Source organism: Hermetia illucens, chromosome 4 (assembly GCF_905115235.1).
Source record: "Hermetia illucens chromosome 4, iHerIll2.2.curated.20191125, whole genome shotgun sequence".
Classification (NCBI taxonomy): domain Eukaryota; kingdom Metazoa; phylum Arthropoda; class Insecta; order Diptera; family Stratiomyidae; genus Hermetia; species Hermetia illucens.
In genome coordinates, this window is record NC_051852.1 from 15,393,708 (window position 1) to 15,421,001 (window position 27,294).

A 27,294-nucleotide genomic window follows, 5' to 3' on the forward strand; every position below is an offset into this window, starting at 1 on the left:
GTATTTTGTGTTGTATTAAACTTTACTAAATCGAGATGTATATCAAGTTGGTTGACTCTAGTCCCATATGTAATTTTCCTTTACACTCGTCTATGTTATTTTAATTCAAAAAGGAGATATCGCTAATAGTATAACAGTTAGCTTGAATCAACCGACCGTAGAAAATTCCAATTCAATAATAACAAACCTAAACAGCCGATGCATTTCTGCAAAGTTATCTGCATGTGCGAATGTTTGTACCGTTTGCCGGAATCTGAGAAGGGAGGACTTGTTGGATTATTCTTATAAGAGCCGAAATGTAAGTTTATTTTACCATATAATTCACCAACGATAATTAGCCATGTATGTTGCCCCCCTATTGAGGGCCTCAATAACCGGGAGTTGGTGTAGGGGTTCAGGGTTTTTCAAATTAAACAACCGTCTCCAAAGCAATGACATTCTTGCTGTCAGACGCAGCCCCTAGAATCCCAAAACTGTGTGTGCGCTTGTGTGTTCGACATCCTTCATTGCGAAGTTCCTTTCCATCACAAAGGCACAGTTGATTCATTTTGTAGGCGTCCCTGCAAACCATTCAAAAGTAGCCAAGTTTTCCTGCTTTCCATGTTCAAAGCTAATCCTGTTTGTATGGGCGATGAGCGCGACAGTAGACCCAGCGCCAGTTGTGAAAACGGAAACTCCACTTTTCTACAACTGTAATTACCCTGCAACCCTCCTGAATCTAGACACCTATCAAAACGTAAAGTCTAGATCAAAGTGGAACGAGAGTCCCGAAGCAAGACAACGCCGGTTGGCACGGAACGCGGAAAGGATGCGTGAGAAACGATCAAAGGAGTCAGATGAAGAATACAGAGCGCGATTGGCCCGGAATGCGGAAGCGAACCGTATTCGGAGACAAAATGAATCGGACATGGAGAGAACGTTGCGACTAATGAAAAATGCTGCGCGCCAAAGGTTGAGGCGTGCTAATGAGAGTGGCGAGGACCGGGCAAAACGCCTGGCCAAAAGCGCGGAACGAATGCGGATGGTGCGAGCCAGTGCACCAAAAGTGGAAAAACCAAATTTGGCCGACAGGCTGAAAGGATACTAGATAAGGTGGAGAAGGAAGTTGAAGTTAGTTTTTATTAAGGGTAGTGTATTTATTAATTGTAAGTGTCGCCTTGGGAGGAAGATTAATTTTGTGTGTACTATTTTCTTCTTAATTGAACCACGACTGCGTGGGTAACAATAAAGAGTCGTATGTTACGTTCACATTGTAGAGTTTTGGTGCAATAATTCCGTTTCCATTCGTCGTTGGTTTGATAGGTTTACTTCCGGAAAGAACCGGTCCCCGTTCTGGCTATTTGGATCTAGGCCTTGCAGCATGTTAGGGCACTTCATTCAAGACCATAACTCCTCTTTGAAGCATAGGGCTTCCATAAAGCCTCTCTATCAGGATCTTTTCCGCTCTTTGAACATCGTTCTTTTCAATGTAGTGCCCCTCTTGCCCGCTGGAGTTGCTTCTTGGTCTTCGCAGAGTGTGTTCAGTCCAACATCACTTGCGTCTTCCGATTCGAACTACTTTGGACGTTTTCCTTTGTTTCCATAGCTTCTAATTTGTTGTTTGCCTGCTTATAATTCTTGTATTCTGTTTATTATGGTTTTTTTAGTGAATCGTTTTTGACTATTATATATCCAGCTTTATCATAACACATCATTCGAACAGTAAAATCTTCGGTTTTTGCGTTATTTCTAATTTTTATGTTCGTCTCTCTGCTATCTCGTTGCTGTAGGCACATCTTATCGAGTTATTTTTCAGAGTTATTTATTTCCCAGGCCGAATTTTTCCACCGACAGAACGCGCGCACTGTTTCGTCCTCATCATTGTAAACTCTTCACATTGCGTCTTCGTTGTAGATCATCATTGTGTGCAGATGTTTACCACGTTTGCTTAGTTGCAGGGTTTCGATTGTTCTAATCCCTCGTCCATCCGGTTAACATTCTTGTAGATTTGCCATTGACCAGCGTTTTATCGTTGAGAAACTTGTGGTACAGGCGTTTCTTTTCACGGACCTACATTTAAAAAGGCGCATCTGAAGGTAGTCTCCAAAGCTCAAATGTAAAAAAAACATGCTGCAACGTTAGAAAACCGTCTACCTAAAGTAAACGCGGACATGAATATTTGAGCACCAATAAAAAAAAAAAAAATGAGGAGACGAAGGGGGACTAGACTGTCAACTCTTTTTCTTTTAATAAACCAACGGCAAGCAAGTCCTTGTGGAAGTTGTCGGCGAGATCTGTTATAAGATCAAGTCCGAAAACAGTGGAGCAGATGTGTTCCTTCCGAATGTTGGTGAAGTCCTCTTCGATTTAGCTCCTAAGTCGCAAAAACATACCGTCTGTGGAGTGGTCAGGGGGCAACTACTGGGAAAGAAGGCTCTGGTTTCTAGCTTAGAACATAGGTATTCTCTGCAAAATCTGAGATGACTGTCTCACCCAAAAAACCGATGTTAAGGAGGTCTTCAAGCATGAATGTCCAAAAGTAACAAATGCTCAAGAAGTTGCCGAGCAATAGGCAACTTGTCGAGGATCTGATTGGAGGGCAGGACGCCGCAGATGCCCCAGATAGCCCATGAAGGGAATAATTGCAACGAAAATGAGGGTTGCGTTCTCTATAGGGGTCTGGTGAAAGCGTTGTACATGCTACGGTGTCGGGGTGGTCAGAACAGAATTGGAAAGAACTAGGACAGGATTAGCACGATCTGCATTCCACAGCTGCTAGTGCAGCTCGCTTTGGAAATAACAACTGATTTAGATTCACACTACCTCGACTTATCAGGTACCGCTGCTATCTGGGTTCAATACGACACCCGCCCTAGGGTTTGTTTGGATGCGGTGTTTAGGAATAAAGGTTTTTAGCATCTATTTAACACTGAATGAGCGGCCGAGTTATGATGACCTCATTGTTGGCATTGAGGAAACAACCCAGATGATCACAACTAGTATTGGCTTGTGAAGAGAACCGTTCACTCAGTTGCTCAATACGAAAGAAGGAAAAACACCATAATGGGACTTGGATTCGGCAAAAGGGATCAACGACAAGGGCACTATAATACCGAGCTCTCAAATCTGATTCAAATTTGGCTGTAATCGGTACAAAAAGGGGCAGAAAGCTCTAACGAAAAGCATCAGTTAAACTAAACGGACATCACGGAGACTATTTTGCAAAGAGTCTAAGTGCATCCTTCCCAAAGAACGTAGCCAGCAACGGGGTAACCCATGTTTACTGAGCGGGGGATACACAGAGAGCAATGAAGAAACGGCAAACAATTTGCTAGAAGTGCACTTCCCAACTAGCATCCAAAATCTTAATTCAATTGAGAGACTTAGCGAGTAAGTCCTATAGATATAAGTCTGCGGGCCCAGGTGCCATCATTCCTTCTCTAATAATAGAAGGACTGGGTTCTCTGGTCCTATATGCCGTACATGCCCGATACCCATACAGGTGATATTTATTACCAAACTAAGAAAGTTTACCTTGACGAACACATCGGTCAGTCTAACTAAAAGGTGTGATAAACTAGTGGATCAGTTCGCAAAGGATGCATGCCTTTCTTGGCGGCTACTTCACTATAGGCGACATGAGCTCATCACACAAATTAAGAAGTTAATATTTGAAAATGAATTTTTTTTATCGCTCTTATGGATTTCGAAAGTACCTTCAATTATAGCTCGCAGTTATTTATTACATTGCAAAGCAGTATGGAATCGATCCACTGTTAATCAGTTGTATTTTTCACATGCAGAACTGGAGAAAGATTCACACAATAGTCGCACGGAAGTCTATTGAGACAGCATGTCTTAGAGGCTGCTTATAAACAGGGGTTCTCTCATCTGGTAATGGATACCTTGCTATGACTTCTGGAGTGCACAAAGGTCTTTGCACAAGTATTCCCGGATGATCTAGCTGTACCGATCATCGGCAAGTTAGCGGACACAGTATATGACAACCTGCAGATTCCTCTGGTGCTGTACCGTACTGTACTGTCCTTAGTAAAGTCCACTTTGAAGTATGGCGTCCAAGACTGAACTTTGCTAATAGCAAGAAGTTGACGTCAATCGCACTCAGAGCTCTCCTAAATCTAAACCCCATTAATTTGGAGGTGAATCGGCAAAAAGCTAACGACGCATTTAGGCTTTTGCACGTGGAAAGGCGATCAGTTACACAGTGATGTGTCCATCTAGAAATTCCTTGGTAAAAATCAGTTGGCCCTTATGACTGCGGAGCATATAGTTTCCAAATTTGTGCTTGACCAGATATTTTCTGTTGTAATTACTAAAAGAAGAATGGTCGATAAATGGCCAGGAATCGCTTGGAATTACATATATAGCCCGTCGATGGGCTAAGTTTTTAAGCTCTCAGTCTTGCATAGTTCTTATAGTTGGGGCTTTTCTTATTCCAAGTGCAGGCACCGTTCTCATAAATGATGCCCCTCTGCTCTCTTGTCGCCATCACTACTTTTGTCCCTCGCAATCCACTTCAATATTATCTTGGTTTTGCCAGCTATGGGTTTGAGCTTTTTGCTGACATTTGCATATGAGTATGAATGGTTCGAACTAATGTGATGTGTTTCATGCTGCCGTCAAACTGTGGATCTTAATACGCTTGCAAGATTCTCTCCGGCATCACCGGAAAAAAACGGTGGTATGTCGACCTAGAAATGTTGGTCCTATTTTCTGTTTTAAATCAATCTGTGTACAACAGTATTCGATTCCTAAGACGGCTATTATTGCAATGATTCTAACTTTTCTTTATCATCGTGGACCCGACGCAGGATTTGTGTGACATAAAGTCACTACTCATATTCGGATATCCAGAGTTGAGTTTGTAACTATGTAGGTGATCCTGCAATGCTCGTAAGCCCCATGTGTCCCACATGTTGTTCAACTTTAGCTTTTATGCTGCAAGGCTCGCCTCTTCTTTTACCAAGAGTAGTAATTCTAGCAGCATCTTTAAGGCAAGTGTGGGTGTACTCATAATGCAGAAGTAGGCGACCCTTTGAAGCGAGCCCACTTTCTTGACAATATACCTCTGCTTCACTTTTGACCATCGTACTAGTACTCCAGAGTTAAGCAGGCGCTTCATCACGTTTTGGTATATTCAGTATTACATGTGTCGTTTCAATTCATATGTCGTACACCTTCGGTTTCGTTTGTGTCAAAAAGGGTCCGCTTTCAACTGTTAATTACATACTCGAGATAATTAGATCATTCTAGCTTTGTACCCAAGACCAATCCCAGATATTTTCCCTCATTTGATAGTCGAGGTCGTTCACTAAACAAGTCGGAATATTTCGGGAATAAAGGCTTTGTGTTCATCTTGTGTGAGCAATTTTCTATGCACATTGTTCCACTCGTATATAGCTAAAAATCCAAAATATCCTTTCATATGCCTGCAAACTGCGCTGTTCAAATGCCTACACTTTATATGATGATGACGTCGTACATTCACATGAAATACAATATTTTGACTTTCCATAACTTTGTTAATATTAGTTGGATTTCCTTCAAACTTTCCAAAATTGAGAATTATATTATTACCTATAATGGTATAACTAAAAAACGAAGGGATTTGTTTAAGCTTACCGAACCGATCAAAACTTGAAAATGAAATAAAAAAAAAATAACGGTTCGACCACACGAGTGAAGCCGTAAAACTCCAGACCCGGGTGTCGCAATCGAGAAGGAGTTTCCACGACGGATCACATCCTCGATCGATATTTCTTCTGCCTCAGATGTATGGAGAGGCGCGGTTTTCGAGGTTTCCTCTCTGCCTTGGCATCCTCAGACCCTTCTACTGGTGGATGCCCCTTGTGAGACCTAAAGCCTCAAAACACCACATAAAACGAAGGCCAGGGCAAGAGACTCTACAGGGCCTGGACGCATCTACACTGACACCTGAGAGACTTCCCTAGTGAGGTCTACATTTTAACATTTAAAACGAAACGCAATATATAAAAATGACTCACTTTCGTGGTATACTGTAAGGAAAGGATAGGAAAAGTCTTCTCTACATGGTGGGATGCAAAAGTGAATCTTAGGAACCCTTGCTTCTAGGGAAAAGGCGTGAAATTCAATACTTGAAAGAGTGGAGCAAGTGTACGTGGAACCTATCCCGGAACAATGTTGAGAAACTATTGTTTACCTATACGACACTTGTGAGCGTCCGAAAGCTGCGGAGATTTGTGTTCATGCCGTATATTTCACTAGTGACTACGACCTGTTGATTGAAAACTAGGAAATATTGACTCTTTGATGAATGTTCGCGGATTGTTTAATGATAATTTTTATACTTTTCATTACAATATTCGTCCTTAACGATAAATTCAACGTGTTAAAGTTTCTAGGAGATATTGTCGAATTTTTTGTTCATATCATATAAGCAGTCATTCCGTTCTTTATTTGACACAGTGTCGATAGAACTGCGCTTCAACTTTTGCTCTATCTGCTCGCAAAGAGCAGCGATTTCACCTCCTGCTTTCTTGCGTCACCCTGCGTATGGCCTAAATATTGTGTCGGAAACTTTTTTTAGTTTCGTGTTTTCACGTCAAGGACTTTCAAATTGTACGACAGAGTATATTTTGCTCACGCTTTCCGAAAAGGGACTATATTTTGAAGAATGGAATCTTGCTCTACTCTGCCACACCCAAGTAAATTGTCCTGAAAACTAACGAATCTAAGAAATGGGACGATTCATTCAATCCTCCTATTTATATCTTTTTGGAAGAAGTAGAACCAGTAGTTCCCCGAAATATCCACACTCATTATAATGAAAGATATTAACAGGAAGCCTCAGAAACCAAAAAATTTGCGTGTACATCGAACTAGTCATATCAAATTCAGAGTATGGCTGCGGAATTTGCATGGGGGTTATAAGCAGGAATTTCGATGAAAAAGTCACTCTCATTTTGTTGGTAAATGAGGTTCCACAAATGTAGGTGGCCAATTAACTTTTACCCGAAGCAGCTTCTTCTTTTTCTTCAGCCTTTGTCCCGTTCAAAAGCGGGGTCGGCTCATGCGTCAAGAACCCTTGCCCATTTCTCGACAGGACCGGGGCCCGTCCTGCCGCGTCGACTGAGGTGGACGCCCTAGCATTTCTCCGAGGCTTATGACTCAATCCGATCATCATGTTTGTAACGACATTCTATGCATTTTCTTGGTCGACCTGTCGCGGGGCCTGTCACCAAGAGAGATCAGGTAGGATTTAGCATAGTAGAATAACTCCAACTATACTCTATTTATCTCTTTCCGTGATCTCAGCATTTTATTTTTGTTTTACTAAGGATAGTACAGAGTACGTTGCCTCAAACCCTCCTCCTTTACCTGGACTTGGGACCAGCATACTATGTTAATAGCATGGCGGAGTTACCCGAAGCAGCATTCCATGATTTTAGACATCGAGCCTTCAATTCAATTTATATTTTTAACGCTTTTTCTATTCTGCTCATTGATATAGATTGGGGAAGTGCATTAATACGTGGCTTTGGTAGCATTCATTCTCCAAGTCATTTCGCAACGGCTGATGAGTTACGGGAATGCAATTGGGACATTTTTCCTGCGAGATTGAAGTGCTGAGGAAACTACGTCATTTTTTCGGGTTTTTTATATCTTTCTTCTCATAAGAAGCAGTACTGCAGGTGGCACGGTGAGGCATTGTAGACTGTCAATGGGACCCATTTATATATTATTAAGTTTGAGAGCAGGAACGTGATGGATCTCTAACTTGATGTGATTCAACTTATACGGCTGCTTAAACCTCTCCGCGGAGAATAGCACACCAACCTCGTCCTTGCGCCACTGTTGTGAGGCCTACCCACTGCCACTCGCCTTCTGACCAAAGCCTTCGTTAAAGCTTTTTATTTGTCTTTATTTACTTGTCTCAGGGCAGAATATCCTAATGATGAGTCGCAGATATGGTTGATGCAACCTTGGAGCGTTCAAGTAACAGTGGCAGCGTAGACAGAAAACCGGAACGAGACAGCCTCAACTCGATATTGGTGTTGAGATATCGACATTTCCAAATTCTGGGCAAAAAACAGCGAAGACAGACTAACGGAGTCAAGTGAAATTAGGTTCAAAAGGGCCATCTTCAGAAGAAACGTTGCTCATTCATGCGAATTGGGATTCAAAGTGAGAACCTTGTTTTTCACCTTCAGAGCGATTCTGCTTGTCTTTCTCCAAAACCAGGCCATTTGGCCAAGGTCCACTACTCGGTGAGAGGACAAATTGACGTCATCACCGTAGTAGACCTCCACGTCCTACAACAGGAGTGTCTTTTTACATCGGATTCCTCTGAGATTTTACTTCGCAGCACGCTCCATTTTGTATGGTCATAAGTCGATCTAATAACAACTATTACTTTTTTTGTTATGGATGCTGGGAGTCCTGAGTCCGCACCCAATTGGTGACAGACCGGACCACTTGGGAAGCAACTTACTTCCTCTTTTGTAGTCCACGGACTTCTCCTTTGGGTTGAACACCCAAGTTTTCAAAAAAAAAACGAAAAAGTTGGCTGACGATTTCGTCCAGGGCAGAGGTAACTCCTCAGACGCTGCCTCACCTCTTTCTCCGGAATAGTTGTCTTCAACAGAGCACTCAAACCCTTCCTGACGGCGCTGTTGAAAGGCTTCTCGAAATCGATGAAAAGCAAATGGAAGGGGTCCTAACTCCGCAACATTGCTTGACAATGATTCGAAGAGCGTTGCTGTGGTCAGTGCATGCGTTCAATTGTCCCATGTGAGAATTGAAAAGGATCTACTTCTACAGGAAATAAAACGCCAATCAATTGCTTACAAAATTATTCACTTAATTCTATTTTCTCATCATTAATTAAAGTTAATATTTTGTTCAACATTATTTCGCTTTCATTATAATAATAGGCTCCAGTATTTTCAACACGTCATTATTTTCCGATTGTGCAAAATCCTTGCCGGGATTCTTCACGAAATCTTCATTAGCTGCATTAGCACCAGATGAATGAGCCATTTGCAGGGTATGCGATTGATTTTGATGCATTGTGGGTTGTTGTGATTGCGGCTGCTGTTGCCCGTGAATAATGGCACTCTGCTGTTGTTGCTGCAGCAGCTGCTGCTGTTGACTATGTATTTGGGCGTACAGCTGTTTCGCCCGCTCCTCTATTCGTTTCTTATTCTCCGGTGTTTGTGCTCTAAGACGACGAAGCCGTGCATATTCGGCTTGTTTGGCACGTCGTACACGACGCTCCTCCTCAGTTTCCGTTTCGCGAATTTGTTGGCGCTTCAAGCGGGCACGCTCGCTTAACTTTCTCAACCGGATCTCTCGTTCTTCGAGAGTTTCATTGGCTCGGACTTGGCGTTGATGAGCGGCCATTTTGTCAAGGCGAATTCGGCGCTCCTCTTCTGTTTCGTGACCACGTCCGGGACGACCTCGACCGCGTTTAGGAGATGCAAGGATCTGGTTGATCTCGTTCTCCAGTAAAGCATTGACCTTGTACTGTCGTATTGCTTCATCTTGTAATTCGGCCGGAATGCGAGTTATTTCATTGTCCGGGAATATTTTTTTAGGTCGTCCACGGACCGGTTTTGGAAAATCCTGAACCAGTTGCGTTGGTTGTTGTGGTAGTTGTTGTTGATTTTGTGCTTGCTGGGAAGCGTTTACTATGTTGTAGTTTTGCGGCGCTTGCTGTTGTTGCTGTTGCTGCGGCTGCTGGATAGTGCCCGCGTTCTGGAAGTGTACGGGAGTAAAGGGGGGTGGGATAGTGTTGGGAGCTATGGCAAGTTGAAAACCGTTATGATACATGGGATAGTAGTTCTGCTGCGAATTGCTGGAGGACGGGGGAGATGATACGGGTGGGAAGTTGTTTAAGTATGGGAACTGGTTGTATAGCTGAGTTGTCGGGTTGACAAGCTGCTGATGCGAGGCTAGTGGAGAGGATGACTCGGAGCCAGGCGGTCTAATCTTCGGTTTGATTTCTTCCGACGGCGACTGATCTTTGGTGTCCTGCTGGACTTTCTCTCCTTTTATGAACTTGTTTTGATAATATTCTATGGAACTAGTAAGTGTTTGATATGGAACTTGCTGAATCTTTTGTACAGGTTTGGAATCATCGTAAAAGTTTTGCTGGAATATGTTTGTGGGGACACTGGGATCTATGACAACTCCGTGAGTATTGTTGGTGAATCGAACCGGGAGTTGAGTGGAATTCTGGGTAACGTTCAGTTGAGTTTGGAGATCCTTGGTTATGTTTGGACGCAATGCAGAGTTGATAAACATATTTTGGTAGTATTCAATGGAATTCGTTAGTGTCTGGTGAGGATATGTGGGTGGGTTTGGCTGCTGTGGCTGGCTAGTTTGCTGCCCACCGATTTGCGTGTCCGGAACATTCTGTACAGTATTCTGATTTAAATTCTGATTAGATTCATTAGTATTTGCAGTCTTCATATTGTTTTTATTGGATCGAACCTTCTTAGCATATTCCGATAGCTTCCGGAGCCGCTCCTTCCGTTCCTCGCTTGATTCGCGCGCGATACGTTCTCGAGCTCTTGCCGCCATCTCAGCCAGCCGCATCTTCCGTTGTTCCGGTGTTTCGTTTGCCCTGTAGATTCTCATCCGTTCAGCTAGTTTTGCGAGGCGTTTGGAGCGCTGATCGGGTGTCTCCATGGCGCGCCGTAGACGCTGTCGTGCCGCATTGCGTACTAATCGCATGGCACGCTCAACTTCGTTTTCATTGTGTCGTCGCATTCGGTTAGCCTCCGCGTTCCGTGCTAGTCGCGCACGGTATTCATCCTCTGATTCACGAGCTCGGCGTTCGCGCATCCTCTCCGCATTCCGGGCTAGACGTCTGGCTCGCGCCTCGGGACTTTCATTCCAACGCTGCTTTGAGCTTGTGCTACGAAACGAACTGGACGACTCTGTCGTGGAGCCTGGCGTGTTGCCCTGGTTAGCAGCGTCAATGCTCAACAGATTATAATGTTCATTGCCTTCTAATTTAATGCCATCATTGTGGCCGCTTTCCATTTTCGATTTTCAAGTTACTTTTATTGCACCTTTTTTCTTACTTTAAGTAAATGTTACTGCTTACGCTCGATTTGGGATTACATTATAGACGAATATAGTTTTAGCGCGGAAATCGCGGCTTACACAACTGTCAGTGAATGTAATATTTTGTTTACAAAATTTTTATTGCAAAAAATACTATCGCGGCTTTGACAGCACTTCGGAGTGTCATGTTGACGTTTATTAGCACGGACGACCATTGTGCTCACAAATGCCAAACCTATTGGTTATTTGTTTTTGCGCGTTTCTCACGATACACTCGAAACCACTGCACTAACGTTGAGCTTACGAATGGGGACTTGTACTTGAGTCACTGTTTCCACTAAATTCATCTATTTCTGAGGGATTTAGACAATTGTTTCCGTAGGAAAAAGCGATGGAGTGCGGGAACTCCTACCGAATCGATTACTGCGTAGGGGAACAAGCTCGGGAAATGTTATACAAATGCATTTCTGTGCAGATTTCCCCGCTTTGATAGTTGATTGGAAGGACTGGAATGGGTGTTCCAGTGTAGTGAGCGGGTAATTTGAAGAATAGATGTAGAATTGCATCAGAATTCCTTCTGGGTTATTTTTGAGAAAGGATGAGAGGATGTGGAGTTGTGGAGTCAACTTTGTTAAAAAAGGGGTAATCCGTTTGGTATATAGACGCAGCTTAATATGCCCAATAGCTATTCAATCGCAAAATATTTGAGAAGTTATCTAAGTTTGCCTGCATGGATTAAAGATAAACACCAATAAATCTAAGGTTACTCGGAAGTTCCAAGCTTTCTTCAACTAATGTCTACGTCGATGGTCTCAAGCTGTTTTCCTCTGTTTTGTCCCCAATCGAATGCGCTTGTCTGCAAACAAATCTGGATACTTTGGTCCATTGGTGCACAGTTAATAAGTTGGGTCTTAATGTCAGCAAATGCCACACAATTTGATACTCGCTTAAAACCTCACCCATCCCTTTCTTCTATCCTCTTGGTGGTTGCTCTCTGTCCTATCTGAACTCTATCCTCGACCTTCGATATCACCAACCCTGCTTCCAAAATGTCAGGTTTCATACTGCGTTCCTGTACTGATTTCACCTCGGTCCAACCCTACATAATGCTTTTTAACTCCCTCGTGAGAAGTATCCTTGAGTATTGTTCCGTGATGTGGTCTCCCTTCCGTAATTGTGATTGCCTTGCCCTAGAGAATATACAGCGCAAATACACGCGCTCGCTCTTCTTCAAGACGACCCTCCCCCGTTTTGACTATCCCGCCCGCCTCCGTACATTTCGTTTTCCTTACCTCCAATAACATAGAATCTTCCCCGATCTTTGCACCCTCTTCAAACTCTCTATCGGCCTAATGGACTGCTCTGCCTCTGCTGACATTGCTCTTCATAACGCGTCATACAACATGCGTAATGCTGACATTTTCGGTGTGCCCTCCGCGGAGCTCGAAGTCCATTTCCCTTCCCGGATCCCGAGACTATGTCGGAGTTATAAGGCACTACAGCTTGATCCCGTGGACTCCTTTTTGCACTTTAGTTTTAAGTGTAAGCTACGATCTTTGCTTTTTCCTCCTTCTGAGGGCAATATGTAATTGGAATTTTGTCTGTTTGATCGACATGTACTGGCCTGAGACAATAACAAATGAGGAACTACTTCGGCGATAGGATCATGTACCAGTTATTATTTAAGAGGATGGAAGAGACAGTCGATATGTCACACATTTTTTTAGGAGTAGGATAGGTGCATGCCTTTACGGGCAGAGTGTTGGACTCCCGCAACAGTGCACCGTCAGACTACAAACTAGTCATCTCATTGTCATCAGAGAACTAGCCTGAAACTCTTTGACACCTTACGTCGGGCTTGCCCTTCCGCTCTCCCGGCTTTGCAGGCCTCCAAATCAGAAAATTCCTTTCACCAACCAGAGGGAAGGAAGGGAGCGCTAGTTCAGGGAACCTCTTGCCGTCCGCAGGGAACCTCTTCGCCGGTCGAGCTCAATATTGCTCGCAATAAGAAGAGCCCGAACATAATGCGCAACACGACTCCAACTGCCAGCGCTCCTCAGCATCTCTCTGATAATGTTGTCTGGAGAGAGCTCCCCAGTGCCTGCATAAAGCTGCTGAAGAAAGCCGTCCCACCTTTCACAAGAGAAAAAACGGTGTTCAGCAGCTCTGCCACTCCATTGCACAACACACAATCAAGAGTTGGCGCCTTCTCAATCTTGTGCAGGTAAGACTGAAAACCTTCATGCCCACTTAGAAATTGGGTAAAAAAGTAATCAATCTCTGCGTTCCGTTCAATCACGGATCTAAATTGTCGATGAGCCGCGCAGTTCACCTACCTCTTGGCTCATTTTGCAAATGCACTTCTCTTTCTTACAATTTTGCCCTTGATGCTGTAGATAGCCTTACGCTCCTTAGCAAGGAGAGCAACGGGGATCACTCCTGCGATGACTATCATGGCCAGTTCTGAAATAGTGCGTAAAGCTCCCCACCTCTACACTTGGACAAGGCGTTTATAATGCACCTCCTTGAAAAGGGCATCACCCCATACATCCGCGCCATAGAGCAGAACGGACTGCGTTGCTCCAAGACGTGCAATTCTGGGCGTTGACAGAACACCAATTTGTAAATTTCCGCCGGGATACCATCAGAATCTGGCGTCTTCTTATTTTTCATGGTTAAAATCGCTTTTTCGCTTTCTCATTAAAAAAGGGGGCAATTCTCGACGTTTTCCGGGCTATTGACATCAACCCGTATGGAATGTCTGGGGAATAATGTCCGCACGAGGCGGTCCATCTGGTCGGTGCTTAGTATGCAGGGTTTCCGCGGAGCCACGATTTTCCGGGTGACAAGTTTATAGCCAAGTCGCCATGGGAATTAATTTACCTTATTGACCAGGTTTTGCCAGCCGTGAGCTTTTCTTCTATTTATCGCACTGCGGATACTCCTTTTTACCTTAATGGGGCATGCCTTCTTGGCGGTGTGTAATCGGTGTACGAAAAGGGGGAGCTTATGACACTACCCCCATAGGTCGCCAATTTCTGCCGTCCACCAGTACGAGGCATGGAAACCTCATACGCAGTCGTTATCAGGTTTATCACTGAGTTTACAACGGTTTCAGCTGCAACGCTACCACCCCCCGGAGTACCCTTCAGCGCGACTCTGCCTGTTCCAAGGGACGAATTTTCCGATGTCCCTCGTGACATTCCACACGCAGGGGGAGCACAAGGTTGATGCACCCCGGAAAGTAGCGTCCACCACCCTGACTCTAGAAATCTCTCTGAGGTCCTTAAAGAATGGTTTACCCAGTGTCCGTAGTCTGACTTTAACTAGAGTTGGGCAATCGCAAACGAGGTGCGTGAGGGTTTCCCCCTCTTCTCCGCAGGTTCGGCAATGGGAATTGCAGGGTATGCCGAGTCTGCCGGCATGGTCCCTTATGGGTCAGTGTCCCGTGCAGACCGTCGTAATCTTGTGTACATTTGCACGCTTCTGGCACAGGAGCTCTCGTGATCGGGTTTTGTTATAAGTGGGCCAAATTCTCTTTGACTTGACACAGGCTAGCGACTGTTGAGTGTGGGAGTAGATTCCGCCCTTGACAGTCACCAACGAGATACCAACTGTACTCACCGAAGGACTACCAAGAGCAGAGCCCCGCTTGGTCAATCCTGCCGTCCAGATTTTTCAGTGCATTTCTGCACTGCCCCAGCCTGGAGGATGTCGTCGCTGAGTACAAGGCCTTAATGGAGACCGCTGGCTGCCGGTCGGAATGACTATGTTACGTTTAGGGCTCGGAGTATGTTCTAGTTATCGACAAGCTTCCAGTATCGCCTGTATTTCCGCTTGGAATACACTGGCGAAACCTGGGAGACTATATGACTCGGATACACTGTGTGTATTCGAGAACACCCTCGCACTGATTTCACAGACCATCTTTGATCCGTCGGTGAAGAAGTAAAGTTTCTCGTGAAGTTCAGCTTGCATGTGACATAATCCGTGGGGAATGCCCTGATTTCTCGTCAAGGATGTCCGAACTCACGTAGTTTCACGGCACTGCACGTTACAACGTATTTAATGTGAAAGTCTAAAAGGAGGAGATGCAGGAGTACATTGAGAGCATCTGCCGGGCAGGACTGCAAAACCCCAATAGCATCTGCACACGAGGTTCTTTGAATCCTATTAAGCTTGGTTCTATTGTACTTTTTGCTCAAAGCACACCCGGACACTTTACATTGGAGGAAAGAACCAGAACCACCAGCTTAAGTACTGAGGAAGAAAGTAAGTAGCTTTCGAAATACGTATTTACTAACTATTAAAATATATTGTAGTAGGAGCAAGCTACCTAGTTTTATTTTTATTTAACCATTCTTTGTTCATTCAGCCGCGGTATGTGGAATTTAAATACCCTTGCCATGCCAATTACCTCGTGGAGGGCGGTTTCTGTGGATTTGCCTTTGAGGTAGGCATGCTGGGACTTACGAGAAAGGCGCTCTCTCCATAATCGTCTTTAAGTGGATGGCCAAGACGCGCTCTAGGGTCTTCAACATCTTGAAATCAAAAGAGGTGAGGCTGATTGGTCGAAAGTCCGTTGCGGACTCATGGCCGCGCCTACCCGCTTTCGGTATGAAAGCCACTCGTGCGCGTCTGCAAGACTGTGGTACGTATCATAAAGATATACAGTTCCACAACCCTTTTTTGCTGCTTCTGTAGCATGACTAACATTATGCCATCTTAACACGAAGATTTATATGCAGAGAAGCTGTTTACAGTTCAGCCGATCTTATTCTCAGTAATTACCGATTTGATAGTTTCGCACGGCTGGGTTGGCTGCATACTCTCCAAGTAAGGCTCTGAATCACAGTCCTTTTTGCTGGCGGGAAAGTGCGACTGGATCAGTAGCTCCAAGGTTTCACCAAAAGTTTCCGTCCAGGAGCCTTCCAACTTTTTAAGAAAGGATGGTCTCCTATGTTCCTTAGACCGAATCTTACCGAGCCTTGCAGCTTCGCTGGTGCTTTCGATGTTCTGACAATAGTTCAACCACGATCGCATCTTGGTGGTATTGATGACCGACTTGTACTTCTTCAGGGAGTCCTTGTATGGCTGCCAGTATTTATGCTTGTAGCAGATGTTGAAGATTTCCCTGGTCAGCTTCCTGAGGCTGGAGAGATTTTCATTCCACCACGCTGGCAGTGTGTTCTTGCTGGATTTAGCGGAGCACCAGACTTTAATGTCGGTATCGAATTCCTTTCCCAGAGTCCTAACCTTTGACTTCAGTTCGTCTGTCGTGCCAATCTTGAAAATTTACACACCGGAGAGTTTGTTCTTGATTTGACTAAACTGTCTCCAGTCGATCCTCCTGGGGTTTCTGAAATGTTTGGAGTTCGATCGTTTCACGCACGGTATGAAGCGGCATTTCTCGAGCTGTAAACACGATGCTGGCCTTCAAACTCGCCAAAGCGGTGTAAGTTCGATCGCAGGCCGGCTGCTCTAACTTACCCCAAAGGCTGTAGTTCAGAGGATTCAAATCTGGGCTGCCTGAGACCCATTCATCCGCGGCTATGAAGTCAGGAACATGCGCCGCTAACCACTGCTGAATTATCTTGGCTTTGTGAGGGGGGGCCGAGTCCTTCTGGAAGCACCACGGCTTTCAAACGAATAGAGATTCACTCAATGGCTCGACTACATCCTCTAACACCTTTTCGTACACGCTCGCATTGGTTTTGATGCCGGCCCCGCAGAAATGAATATCATTGTTGGGAGTAACGAACTAGACGAACGGTCTGTCTGAATCGTGGTCCAAAATTTCTTCCTTTCCTGCTCTTTCTCCCTTTATATGCCTTTTGAGATTTGGACTCTTTTTCAAACTCATTTCTTCTTTTTGAACTATAATTTCTTCACGAAGCGCAATTTTGTCTTCTGTCATTCGTACTATTTCACATGGAGCGTTAGATTGTCTCCACTATTGAAGTTTTCATCACCCTATTCGTGCCTTGTACTGCATTCTTTACTTATACTTCTTAAGGAACAAAGCATGACTTTTATGTAATATAAGGCAAGTTAAGTTTGTTGTTACTTCTCTTTGTTCTAGATGAAAATTACAACACTCCACAAAATCGACACTGAATATTCAGCAGATTCAGTGGAATGGTGCCCCCAGGATGATTACCATTCCTATTTCGTTTGTGGAACTTATCAGCTCGAAGGCAACAATTCCGAATCAACATCACCGCCGTGTCGTCGAAAAGGACGAATCTATTTATATCAATTTAATCCAGAGACAGATGAACTGACTGAAAAATTTCGGATTGAGACTGCAGCAATCTTGGATATGAAATGGCTCCCAGGTGCAAACGTGGAAATTCCAATCCTTGCAGCAGCGAACGCTTTAGGCGAGCTCATCATATACGAACTGGTAGATGACACGTTAAAGGAGAAACATGTACTGAACCTAGACAAAAGCTTCCACAATCTACTAACACTGGCCTTGGATTGGGAATGGAATCCGGTTGGAGAAAATCGAATCGTTGCGTCGGATTCCAAAGGTGACATATCAATCGTTGAATATGGTTCGTCTGGGCTGCAGTTGGTCTCATCGTGGTCAGCCCATTCTTTTGAGGCGTGGACCTGTACATTCGACAAATGGAATCCGAATACCATTTTCACTGGCGGTGATGACACATTTTTATACACATTCGATATCAGAGCACCAGAAAATGTAACAAAAATATCAACGAATAAACTACACTTGGCGGGAGTCACAAGTGTATTGAGCCATCCAACTAAACCAAATATTTTGCTAACCGGAAGCTACGATACAAACCTGCGAATTTTCGATTCAAGACAAATGGGAACTCCACTAGCTTCAGTCACGTTGAACGGTGGCATTTGGAGGATTCGTCCAGATGTGCAGGATCGAAATTTACTTCTCTGTGCGTGTATGTACGAGAATTTCAGTATTGTTAAAATTAGCGATGATAATACGGATATGCGTTGTATTGCCGAATATAAGGAACATACGGACATTTGTTACGGTGCAGATTGGTATCAGTCAAAGGAGAATAACGAAAGGATGGTGATGGCAACTTGTTCGTTCTATGATAAGAAGCTTTGTGTTTCCAGCGTAACAGAGGCGGGAGAGGTTGAGGAATAAAGTGAGTTTGTGTATTTTATATATTTTTTATTTTTCATGAGGTTTATGTTTTCTATTATATCAAATAATACGCGCATTAAAATAAAGTGAAAATTTTTGTTAAATTACTTCACTTATTTGCTTTTAAAAATCAATTCGACGAATGAATTCCAATTTACTTTTGACATAGTATGAACCCTCGTAATTCAATTTATATAGTTATTCTCCAATTTAAGCTAATTTTGAAGCCTATTAAGTTAGAAGGTGATTAGCTTGGCCAAAAAGCTGAAATTTTAAATACAGAAGCATGTTCCGTGCTGTGTAATTTCCGTGTTTTGCGAAATAATATACGGCCCATCTCGTTTGTCTGGGCTCTACCCTAAATGAACTATCGAAATGATCCACATATGTAGCTGACCGCCATTGTCATCCTTCGAATATGGAACTATGGAATAAAGAGATAGCTCCGCTTGTGTTTATTGTTAGAGAAGCGGACCGCTCGACAGTACATGAGTCGATTCTACTTGCGAGCCTATATACAGATCTAGATGCACTGAAGAATGAAGGAATATAGAAAATATATCATCCTGGTTTTTCGACAAACGAATTTTGGTGTCATGCGGGATGGGATGAAACATAAGAGTCCACATTCACTTGATTTTGGACCAGACCAGATGAAGAGCAATTTACTCCCACCTTTTTTGTCCACGTCGGGAATTTGATCTTGGGGTAACAAGGTTCCTCAATCACCGCGACTTTTGATAAAATAGAGATTCCCCTTTTCCCTGGGGCTAGATTTTCTACCGACGGTACTGTTTATGTGCGAAATATCCCTGTCCAAATGGGGAACATTGGTGCGGAATGTATGAGAAGCAAATAGTTCGTAATTGTCAGGAAGCATCGAGTTGCTATTATCTCTGTCAGGAGCTGCCAAATTGTAATTGCTCCGGAATTAAATTAACTAAAATAAAGTGTTCATTCGACTTTTTACGCTTTTATGCCACTAAGTAACACCCGGTGGAGGCTACACTTCTAGTATATACTTCGAGGTTTCAGACAAGTTTCTAAGGCCATATATTCTGGTCGTCTTTTCCTAGGGAAGAATTTCACGCTATTCACTGCCTAGTGAACTGAGGCATCCGCACAACGGATCTGTTAGTCACCGCAAAGTATATCCGGCCATCATTGAAAAAGGACATTAATTCTTGGGACAGATAGTACATCGCATGCCAGAAGTGCAAGACTACGCGACATGTGTGAAAATAAGTAGGCGTGTTCCCTCGGACCACTAAGCGTTTCCACAAAATCCATCTCGATTTAATTGGCCCTTTGCGAGACTCACACGTTCTCAGGTATTGCCTCAAAATCATCGATAGGTTCACGCGATTGTCTGAGGCGATATCTACCTAAAAAAAAAATATGCACAATCTTGTTCGAAGGCCGTCTGCCGAGAGTGGATTTTACGCTTTAGTGTAGCGGCAGTTATAACCACCAATCAGAGAAAGCAGTTTCAGTCCTCTCTTTTTCTCGGAGTTGGCCAAACTCATAGGTTTCAAATGCCACCGAGCAACCACGTACCACCCGCAGTCTGATGGAATGCTCGAAAGAAAGCAGGAGTCGCTGGAGGGGAAAACTGAGACCCCAGCGACCCTTTACTCGACATTAGGTCGGACCTTAACACGTCTGGTTAAGGACGCAGTGTGAAAGTTGAAGCCGCTACCACCTGCTAACCACGTAAAAAAATGGATGGCGTGCCCAAGGATCTCGACTCCTGCATGCATATCCTAATTAGGACGGACTTCTTCCTATGGCCACTGCAGCCACTTTACGAAGGCCGCTTCGAGGCCCACGCCATTTTAGCTTCAACGTTGGAAGCATGATCAAGAAGGTCTCCCTGGTCCTCGGAAGAACGCGCAATTGAGAAGAGGCAGCCGAACTCAGGGGGTTGAGTGTTGCTGCAGAGCGAGAAACTAGCGGGACAAACGCCCACAATCTTAAAGATATCGGCCATGACTTCGAAAACCAATTTCAGACAGTTAAAATTGTTTTTGGAAGTCAGAGAGAAGTAAATCAGGAGGTGTGTGGTATATTTGTAAGTTCCTTAGGCTCGAGTAGAAAAGTGGAAAGTGATTCCCCTCACGCGGGAAGTTTTCTGATGGGTCCAGAATAGAAATGCGCAACGAAGTTAAGGGTTAACCGCACGCACGGATTTTCTTTTTACTCACTCCCCTGAAATTTGCAGTAGTTGGTTTTGTTTCTCAGTGAACCTCTTTTCGTTGATATATTATTCTTTGGTGAATAACTCAAGTCAACAAGTGACAAAGCATGCATTAAATGTAGTCCATATACGAGTATATCATATTGGTTTTATTATTAAGGAGTAAAACCTAAAAACGCAGAGGAAGGCGGTTATTATATATGGCTGTCTTTCACCCTTTGGTGTGGTATAGCGCGTCAACCACACCTACGTCACCACGACTTCTCGAGACGCTCACACTCCTCTACTGTTTTGCACCAAGTGCTCTTGGGGCGGCCGCTCTTCGGCTATCTTGAGAAAGTGGATTCCACTGCATGGCATAGCTCGCAATGCAATTGTCGCCTCTCCTTAATGTGTGACCCATCCACTGCCACTTCTGTCTTCCAATCACATGGCATACGAGTGCCAAGCCTGTGCGCCGGCCAAATTGTTCGTTTAAGATATTGTCAGCTTGGAGCTTCTGAGTAACAGTGGAGTTCACTTCCCATGTGTTACTCCAGGCAGGGAAAGCGGATCTAGCGCTGTTAATGCGTCAGGCAAGATCTAGTTTAGTGCCGTTGTCGGCAGAAACCACGCTTCCTAGATGTGTAAATTGATCGACGCTTTCAATGCTCTGCACGGCAGCATGAGGAACATCATCTATAACAAGGAGAAACAATATCTGCGACAGGATGCAACCCTGGCGGACTCTGCTTTGGACCTCCAAATCCTTCGAGATTTGACCTCGGTGCAGCACGTGATTTTTTAATGTGTTCCGGGATTATTTTAACTACTATCTTTGCGATGGCAGGGAACACGCAGATACCCCTTCAGTTGTTACACTCAAATCGGGTGCCCTTTTTGGGAACCTTAACGATCATCCCCTTCTTCCACTCCCTGGGAGAGGTCTCCTAGTCCAGAGATTTCCGTACGGGTGGGAACAGCAGATCTGTAGCAGGTGCAGCGTTTAATAACTCTGCGTCCATATTCGCATGTTACGGCGACTAGCCATTTCATCCACAAGAGGAGGAACCTTACCAGATGTAATACGGTTAAGGACCCTGGTGAAGTATTCTTTTCACCTCTTTAGTTGTTCATCATTATGGATGAGAAGTGGACGTCCTTCACAGGACCATCGGAAAATTTGCGGTTACATGGAAGCTCTTTCGTGATGCCGTATACAGTTCTAAAATCATTGCGATCTGCGGCATCTTTCGCTTCCCTGACCAACGCAATAGCAAATTCTCACTACATCTACACATTTGGTACATTATGCTGAACTTCTCGTGATTTCCGTATCAGAGTTCGAGCGCGTAGCGGCTTGTGGAGCCTTCAATCCCTTTCATTCATCGATTCCACGACTCAGCAGTCAGTCAGATCTTATGGCGCCCTTTCGTGACGTGGCCGACGACCTGTGCAGCACACGGAAAAAAAAACATTTTTGATGCTGACCCGCTCATAGATATTTTCAGGAGCGTTGCTCAGTAAATCTGCCATTCGATCAGTAATATAGCTCTCCCACTGTCGAGCGATAGCTAGGTCGTACAGGAGGTCGATGTTGAATTTAAGAGGTTGCAGCTTCCTAATCCTGCGAGAAGTGGCAGACGCAACACGCAAGCGTACGTAAACGACCATCAGATAATGACCCCTTTCGAAGCCGATATCAGCGCCTTTTTTGTTATGCACATCCAGAAGATAATTCCTAAATCTACTGCTTACCGCGAAGTGGTCGATCTGATTGCTCGTACGGCGTCGGTTAGTTGAAACCCAATAGAATCCACTATCCTACAAAAACTGTTTCGCTCGAAATGTCTCACCATAGGATCAAAACTCTTCCTGTTGGAGACTATGATCCTGTCAGTCCTTATGTACTCCACGAAGACCTGGGCTTTTAGCAAGAAAAATTGCGAACTCTTGGTCGCGTTCGAGAGAAGAATCCTTCGAAGAATTTTTGGCCCCTACATGAGGATGGACGATTCCGTAGCCTACATAACGACGAAATTTATGAGCGATAATAGGACCGTCTGGTTATGGATAAAATCTGGCTAAACAAATTACCGTGGGCGGATCACTTAATCCGTATGGATGAAGATGATCCAGCCCAGCTGTCTGAGATGGGGCGATGGCGTAGATCAAGACGCCAGACAGCTTTTACAGACATCGAATTAGGTGGACCTCTGCACAAAACTGGGGTGTCTGGAGTTCCTTACTAAGGCAGGCCTAGAACGGATACCGGTAGTTGCGCTGTTGATTATGATCCTAGGGTGGCTCACGAGTGGGTCTTCATAATTGTTGAGAGTGTCGACAAATATTTCACCAGTTGAATTACAGACTTGTGATAAGATCGTACGTGGAGAAATCTTACACCAAATTACAGCAGTGTTTGTAGTTAATTTAAAAGCTAATGATTCTGTAAAATTTATTGAAAGTCAAGAGTCATGGATAGCAATTAGGGAAGGTTTGAGTTTCAAAAGTTACTTACTCAGTAACCATTTATAATTCACAATTACGTTGTGTTCTGACTTCCTATCGAATAGGAAAAATCTCCAAGCATCTGTTCGAAAGTCAAAGTAAAGCGCCTAAGGTCTGTTCAGAATCGTGAATTTGCGCGAGCATTTCAGAGGATCCCCACTAGTCGGCCGTCCTGAGATAATGGCTTCTATTGAAGCCAAAGCCGGTAATGGAGTAGTTGTTCTTTCTAAGAGTGTGGCATATACACTAGCCCTTCGGAATAACAGAGGCTGTCACTTTCCATGTGCTGTTCTTAGCACAGAGAAAACGTTGGTTCGGAACAACTTCAGCGAGGATCTGGAGGGAGCTGAAGCAGGGGTGTAAGCAACGATAGACTTTTGCAAGAATTCTAGGGGAGGCAGTAGATATTTGAAAATTGGAACTTTCTCGAAGATTTTTGGAGTCCGGATTAAAATTAATTGAGCTAACATTTAGGACGAATCATAGTGCTGAAGATCATCAAGCTGTCGAATTAAAGATCAATCGAATACGCTTAAAGAAGACATTTAGGAAAGGGAAGAAGACAAAGGTTCAGTTCGAGAATTAGAGGTCATGCATAAAAATTACAAGAAGATAACCAGACCAATCAGAGGCGAAATGCTTCGTTAGAGACAATTTTATAAAAGAAACAACAATAACGATTTTAAAAACTAAAAATATTGAATTTATTCATATAAAAAATCATCACGAGTTAATATTTCCTGTCCACATCTGTTCACAAATATATATATAAAATTATGATTTGTTTTAAATTAGAAAATCTGAGCAACAACAAATAACTTTCAGTGAACTGTTTGAATTGGTTTGCTTGCTTGCTTTTTACAATATTTACATCATAATTAAAATCACATAAAATATCAATAGTTCAACGAGATAATATACAACATTTGAAATTAGAAACGGATATGTATAGTATATAAAATTGTAGTTTTCTAATTGAGCAACCACCATAGTAACGTACAGGTTTCGGTAGAGTATCTTTTCATTTCTAATTTCACAAGGATAATATACACACATATTTCCATATTTTTTATGCATATTCATATTGCTTAGCTAAAAATAGATAGAGTTATCTTTAAATATCGTTAGAGACGGCAAGAATCCACTATATTTGTATTTGAATGGCATTCCGATGGGACATCAACAGAACATGATTGATTATCACAGGAGTTATTGTCACTGGATGAGTCTGAAGCTATTTCGTTAGTATATCCTGTTCGGGTATGTTTGGAGCTAGACGTTGACGCTGTGAAAAATTAAGAGCATTTAGTGAATTGTTCAAAAAAAGCTTTAAATAACGCGATCGATTGAATTGATAACATTGAACTGTAGAACTGGATAGAAGCCAAAGTGGAAAGTTCTAAACGATTTGCTGCCTTTTCGGATGCTGGAAGCGTTTCAAATCAATTTGTGAATTTAAGCTTGCTTTGTTTGGCGAACAAGAGCCAAAGCAAGCTATGATTTCGTAGAAACTTTTTGTTGATTGCGAAAACATCCACAATAAAATGTTTGGTAAGTCATCTTTAGTGTCATTGCTAAGTGAAAATACTTCTCCCATAATCTCTTTTCATAATATAATGATAAAAACAGAACTGACGAAGGAGCGGGAAATAGAAGCTTTAAGAAAATTAAGTTTTGTTGAAAATAGAGAGGGGTTACATTCGTTCTAAGCATAATTTGGTTGTTGTGCATATAAAAGAATTACTTCGACTTACTCTACTTTAATCTTTTACCAGCACCAAAATTCTGATGTCTAATTCGTCGGGGGCACTCACATAGAGAATGTTCCGTGGATTCTGCTTTTCCTTTCCTATTTTCAACATATGCCCAGCTAGTGATTTATGGCCAGTCGGGATGAACATAATACTTCTGCAAGGATCCCTGTCTTTCGACAGGATAAACTTTGCCGTGTGTTTGTTTGGTTCTGACAGGAGTGTTTGGAGTGTTTGGTGTGTAGCATTAAGACTTTGCCATCTATCATTATGAGAAGTTCATTTCCAGTTTTTGATAGCTGCTACTGACACCGCAATTGATGGGTCTGGTCCATTTATGGTAGAAATTGAACCTTCTTTTGTTAAAGCATCCGAGATTGCATTTTCCTCTACACTACGATGACCGTGTACCCAAAGTAATTCAACCGTTGAATCTAGAAACTGAGCTGTATCGAGTTCTACATTCTTGAACGATTCCTGAAGTGATCAAAGGACTACTCAGCTTCCTCAATGCAGCTTGACTATCGCTCCAGATTGCAATGTGCTTGGCCTTCAACCGCTCGTTAATTATCCTGGTTGCTACCCTTTAGGATCGCATTCACTTCAGCTGGAAAGACCGTTGCATACTGTCCAAAGGGGAAAGCTCACTTCTCTTTTTTATTCGAGAGATACATTGCTGCTCCAGATCCCTGTTTTGTTTTTGAGCCATCAGTTTAGAAGACGTCAGTATATCCGTACATGCGTTCTTCTGGTTCGTCCCAGTTCTCTCTTCGTTTCAAGATAACCACATATTTTCTATCAAACAGATGTATGGGGATCCGAGAGTTAGAAGGCAATTGTGATTCCCCAATAACTCTTCCAATGCTCTGTGCCCTCTACGTCCATTATTTCCCTATAGATCTAATCGAATTAGTCTCATGAGAGGCTCTCATTGCAGTGTTTTGAACAAACAAATTCAACGGATGCAAATTTAGTAACGCATTTAGAGCCGCGCCGAATGTCGTGCTTATGAAACCGGTAATACCCAGACGCACAGTTCTTTGCAAGGCTATCTACAGTGAAAACTCTTTTGTTTCATCTTAACCTTCCGTACTACGGATGCATAAGGGAACATCGGCCGAATGATGGCAACATATATCCACATTACTACCTGAGGTCTAAGTCCCCACGTCGAGGCAAAGACCCGCCTAAACAGCCCTTACGCTGTGAGAGCTCCTATTATTTTACATGTTTGTTCCAAAGAAGCTTCTTATCTAGAATAACTCCCATATATTTCACTTCTTCGAAGAGTTGAAGGGTTATACCCCATCTCTGGAAGGCGGTCATCAGGCTAGCCAGCTAAAGTGATAAAATCAAACAGCGTCTCGCCTCTACAGGTCTATTAAAAACTGCGGAACTGCTATGCAATACACACTGCGCGGTTACTCACAGAGAAGCACTGTAAGAAGCATCGCCCTCTTTACATTGCGTTTTTGGCTCTGGAGAAAGCGTTTGATCATTTACTAAACAAACTTATCTGGAGTGCTCTACCGCGAGAGAACCAATTTGAATCATACTTCCTAATCCGTAAAGCACCTTTTCTGATGCATTTTTGAAGCCGCAGAGGACTCTCAGCGTTAGACTAAGAAAAGAACTAGGTTTTTCCATAATCTGTAAATTTTATTTTCTTTAACATATAACCGTTTCGGGGACAATGTGCCTTCTTCATCAGTGCTAATAACTAATTTTAGTTAGTTTAAAAAAATAAAAATATGGACACAAATTTCAACTCTCAGCGTGTGAATTGATATGTTGGGTGTTCCCCTTTTCCCATTGATTTCCATGAGTATGTCTTGTTCCAAACGTCCGCTGCATACAGCAGATTGAAATGTACTAAACTGCCTAGAGCGATCTATGTTAGACATCATCCTTCCTAGTAATTTGCTTTCATTTCTTGCTTTGCCGCAAACAATAGATTTACCTTGAACTTCGGCTTCGTATCAATCATAACATTGAGATATTTGACAATCCAGCCTAGTTGTCGATTGTGTTCTTCTTTCTAGGTTTAGTGTTTCAGCCATACTCTTATTGCATTGCCATTTGTGTTTGCATAAACTTTAGCGTCCCCGGAGTTTTTCGCAAATATGACGGAGACCAGGTCATCGGCAAAGCTCACCATGGTACAGTGACTCATTTCGGAACATGTAGAACAAGTAAACTATTTATATATGGCATTCTCCAGCACAGAGCCCTGTGGTACTACAATCATAATTACCCCTTTTTCAAGTCCTCGTTTGTGTTGGGCCAAGTAGCTCGAAACTCCAATCCTACCCAGCACCCCTTTAGTTTGCTCTTTCTTGGCTAAATTGACCAGCACTCTCGTCGTTCTGAGAATCCACTACGCCGAGTGGCAGGATCGACTACATTGCGGTAAATTTTAGATTTGAGACGTTCATTGATACGTCACCAGTTGTGGAACGCCACTTCATCCAGGTTACGTTGATGCGTGAAGCAATTTCATAACGCAGTTTTCCATTGGCTGATAGGGTTGACCCGAGGTATTTAAATCGCTCAGTGCTGAGCAAATCACTGCCACTGACAGTGATTGTGCCTGTTTCATGGGGATCGATGGTTAAAAATTCAGTTTTGTTTAGATTCAATCTGAGACCGTGCTGCAT

General features: G+C 43.3%; 4 protein-coding genes across 5 annotated transcripts in view; 2 read left to right on the forward strand and 2 right to left on the reverse strand.

The window, feature by feature from the left end:
• The first annotated feature begins 124 nt into the window (after window positions 1-124).
• Window positions 125-18,306, forward strand: LOC119654310 (diphthine methyltransferase). The gene is made up of 2 exons (XM_038059633.1): window positions 125-298; window positions 17,138-18,306. Exon 2 carries the CDS (start codon window positions 17,138-17,140, stop codon window positions 18,197-18,199), a length of 1,062 nt encoding a protein of 353 aa, XP_037915561.1. The 5' UTR covers window positions 125-298; the 3' UTR covers window positions 18,200-18,306.
• LOC119654311 (zinc finger protein 821-like) lies at window positions 374-1,248 on the forward strand. The gene has a single exon (XM_038059634.1). It carries the CDS (start codon window positions 632-634, stop codon window positions 1,085-1,087), a length of 456 nt encoding a protein of 151 aa, XP_037915562.1. The 5' UTR covers window positions 374-631; the 3' UTR covers window positions 1,088-1,248.
• On the reverse strand, window positions 8,822-11,487 carry LOC119654309 (putative uncharacterized protein DDB_G0271606). Of its 2 annotated transcripts, none has more exons than XM_038059631.1 (2): window positions 10,477-11,487; window positions 8,822-10,410 (listed from the first exon to the last, which is right to left on the reverse strand). In XM_038059631.1, exons 1-2 carry the CDS (start codon window positions 11,029-11,031, stop codon window positions 8,890-8,892), a joined length of 2,076 nt encoding a protein of 691 aa, XP_037915559.1. In that variant the 5' UTR covers window positions 11,032-11,487; the 3' UTR covers window positions 8,822-8,889. The 2 variants fall into 2 exon arrangements, with proteins under 2 accessions (XP_037915559.1, XP_037915558.1); XM_038059630.1 differs by having other exon boundaries at window positions 8,822-10,422.
• A 5,254-nt stretch (window positions 18,307-23,560) lies between the features above and the next one.
• LOC119654358 (probable low affinity copper uptake protein 2) overlaps window positions 23,561-27,294 on the reverse strand; it is a 37,414-nt gene continuing 33,680 nt past the window's right edge. Inside the window, exon 4 of the mRNA XM_038059702.1 lies at window positions 23,561-24,171. Within this exon, the coding sequence (XP_037915630.1) occupies window positions 24,011-24,171 (161 nt within the window). The 3' untranslated portion in view covers window positions 23,561-24,010. The remainder of the gene's footprint in view (window positions 24,172-27,294) is intronic.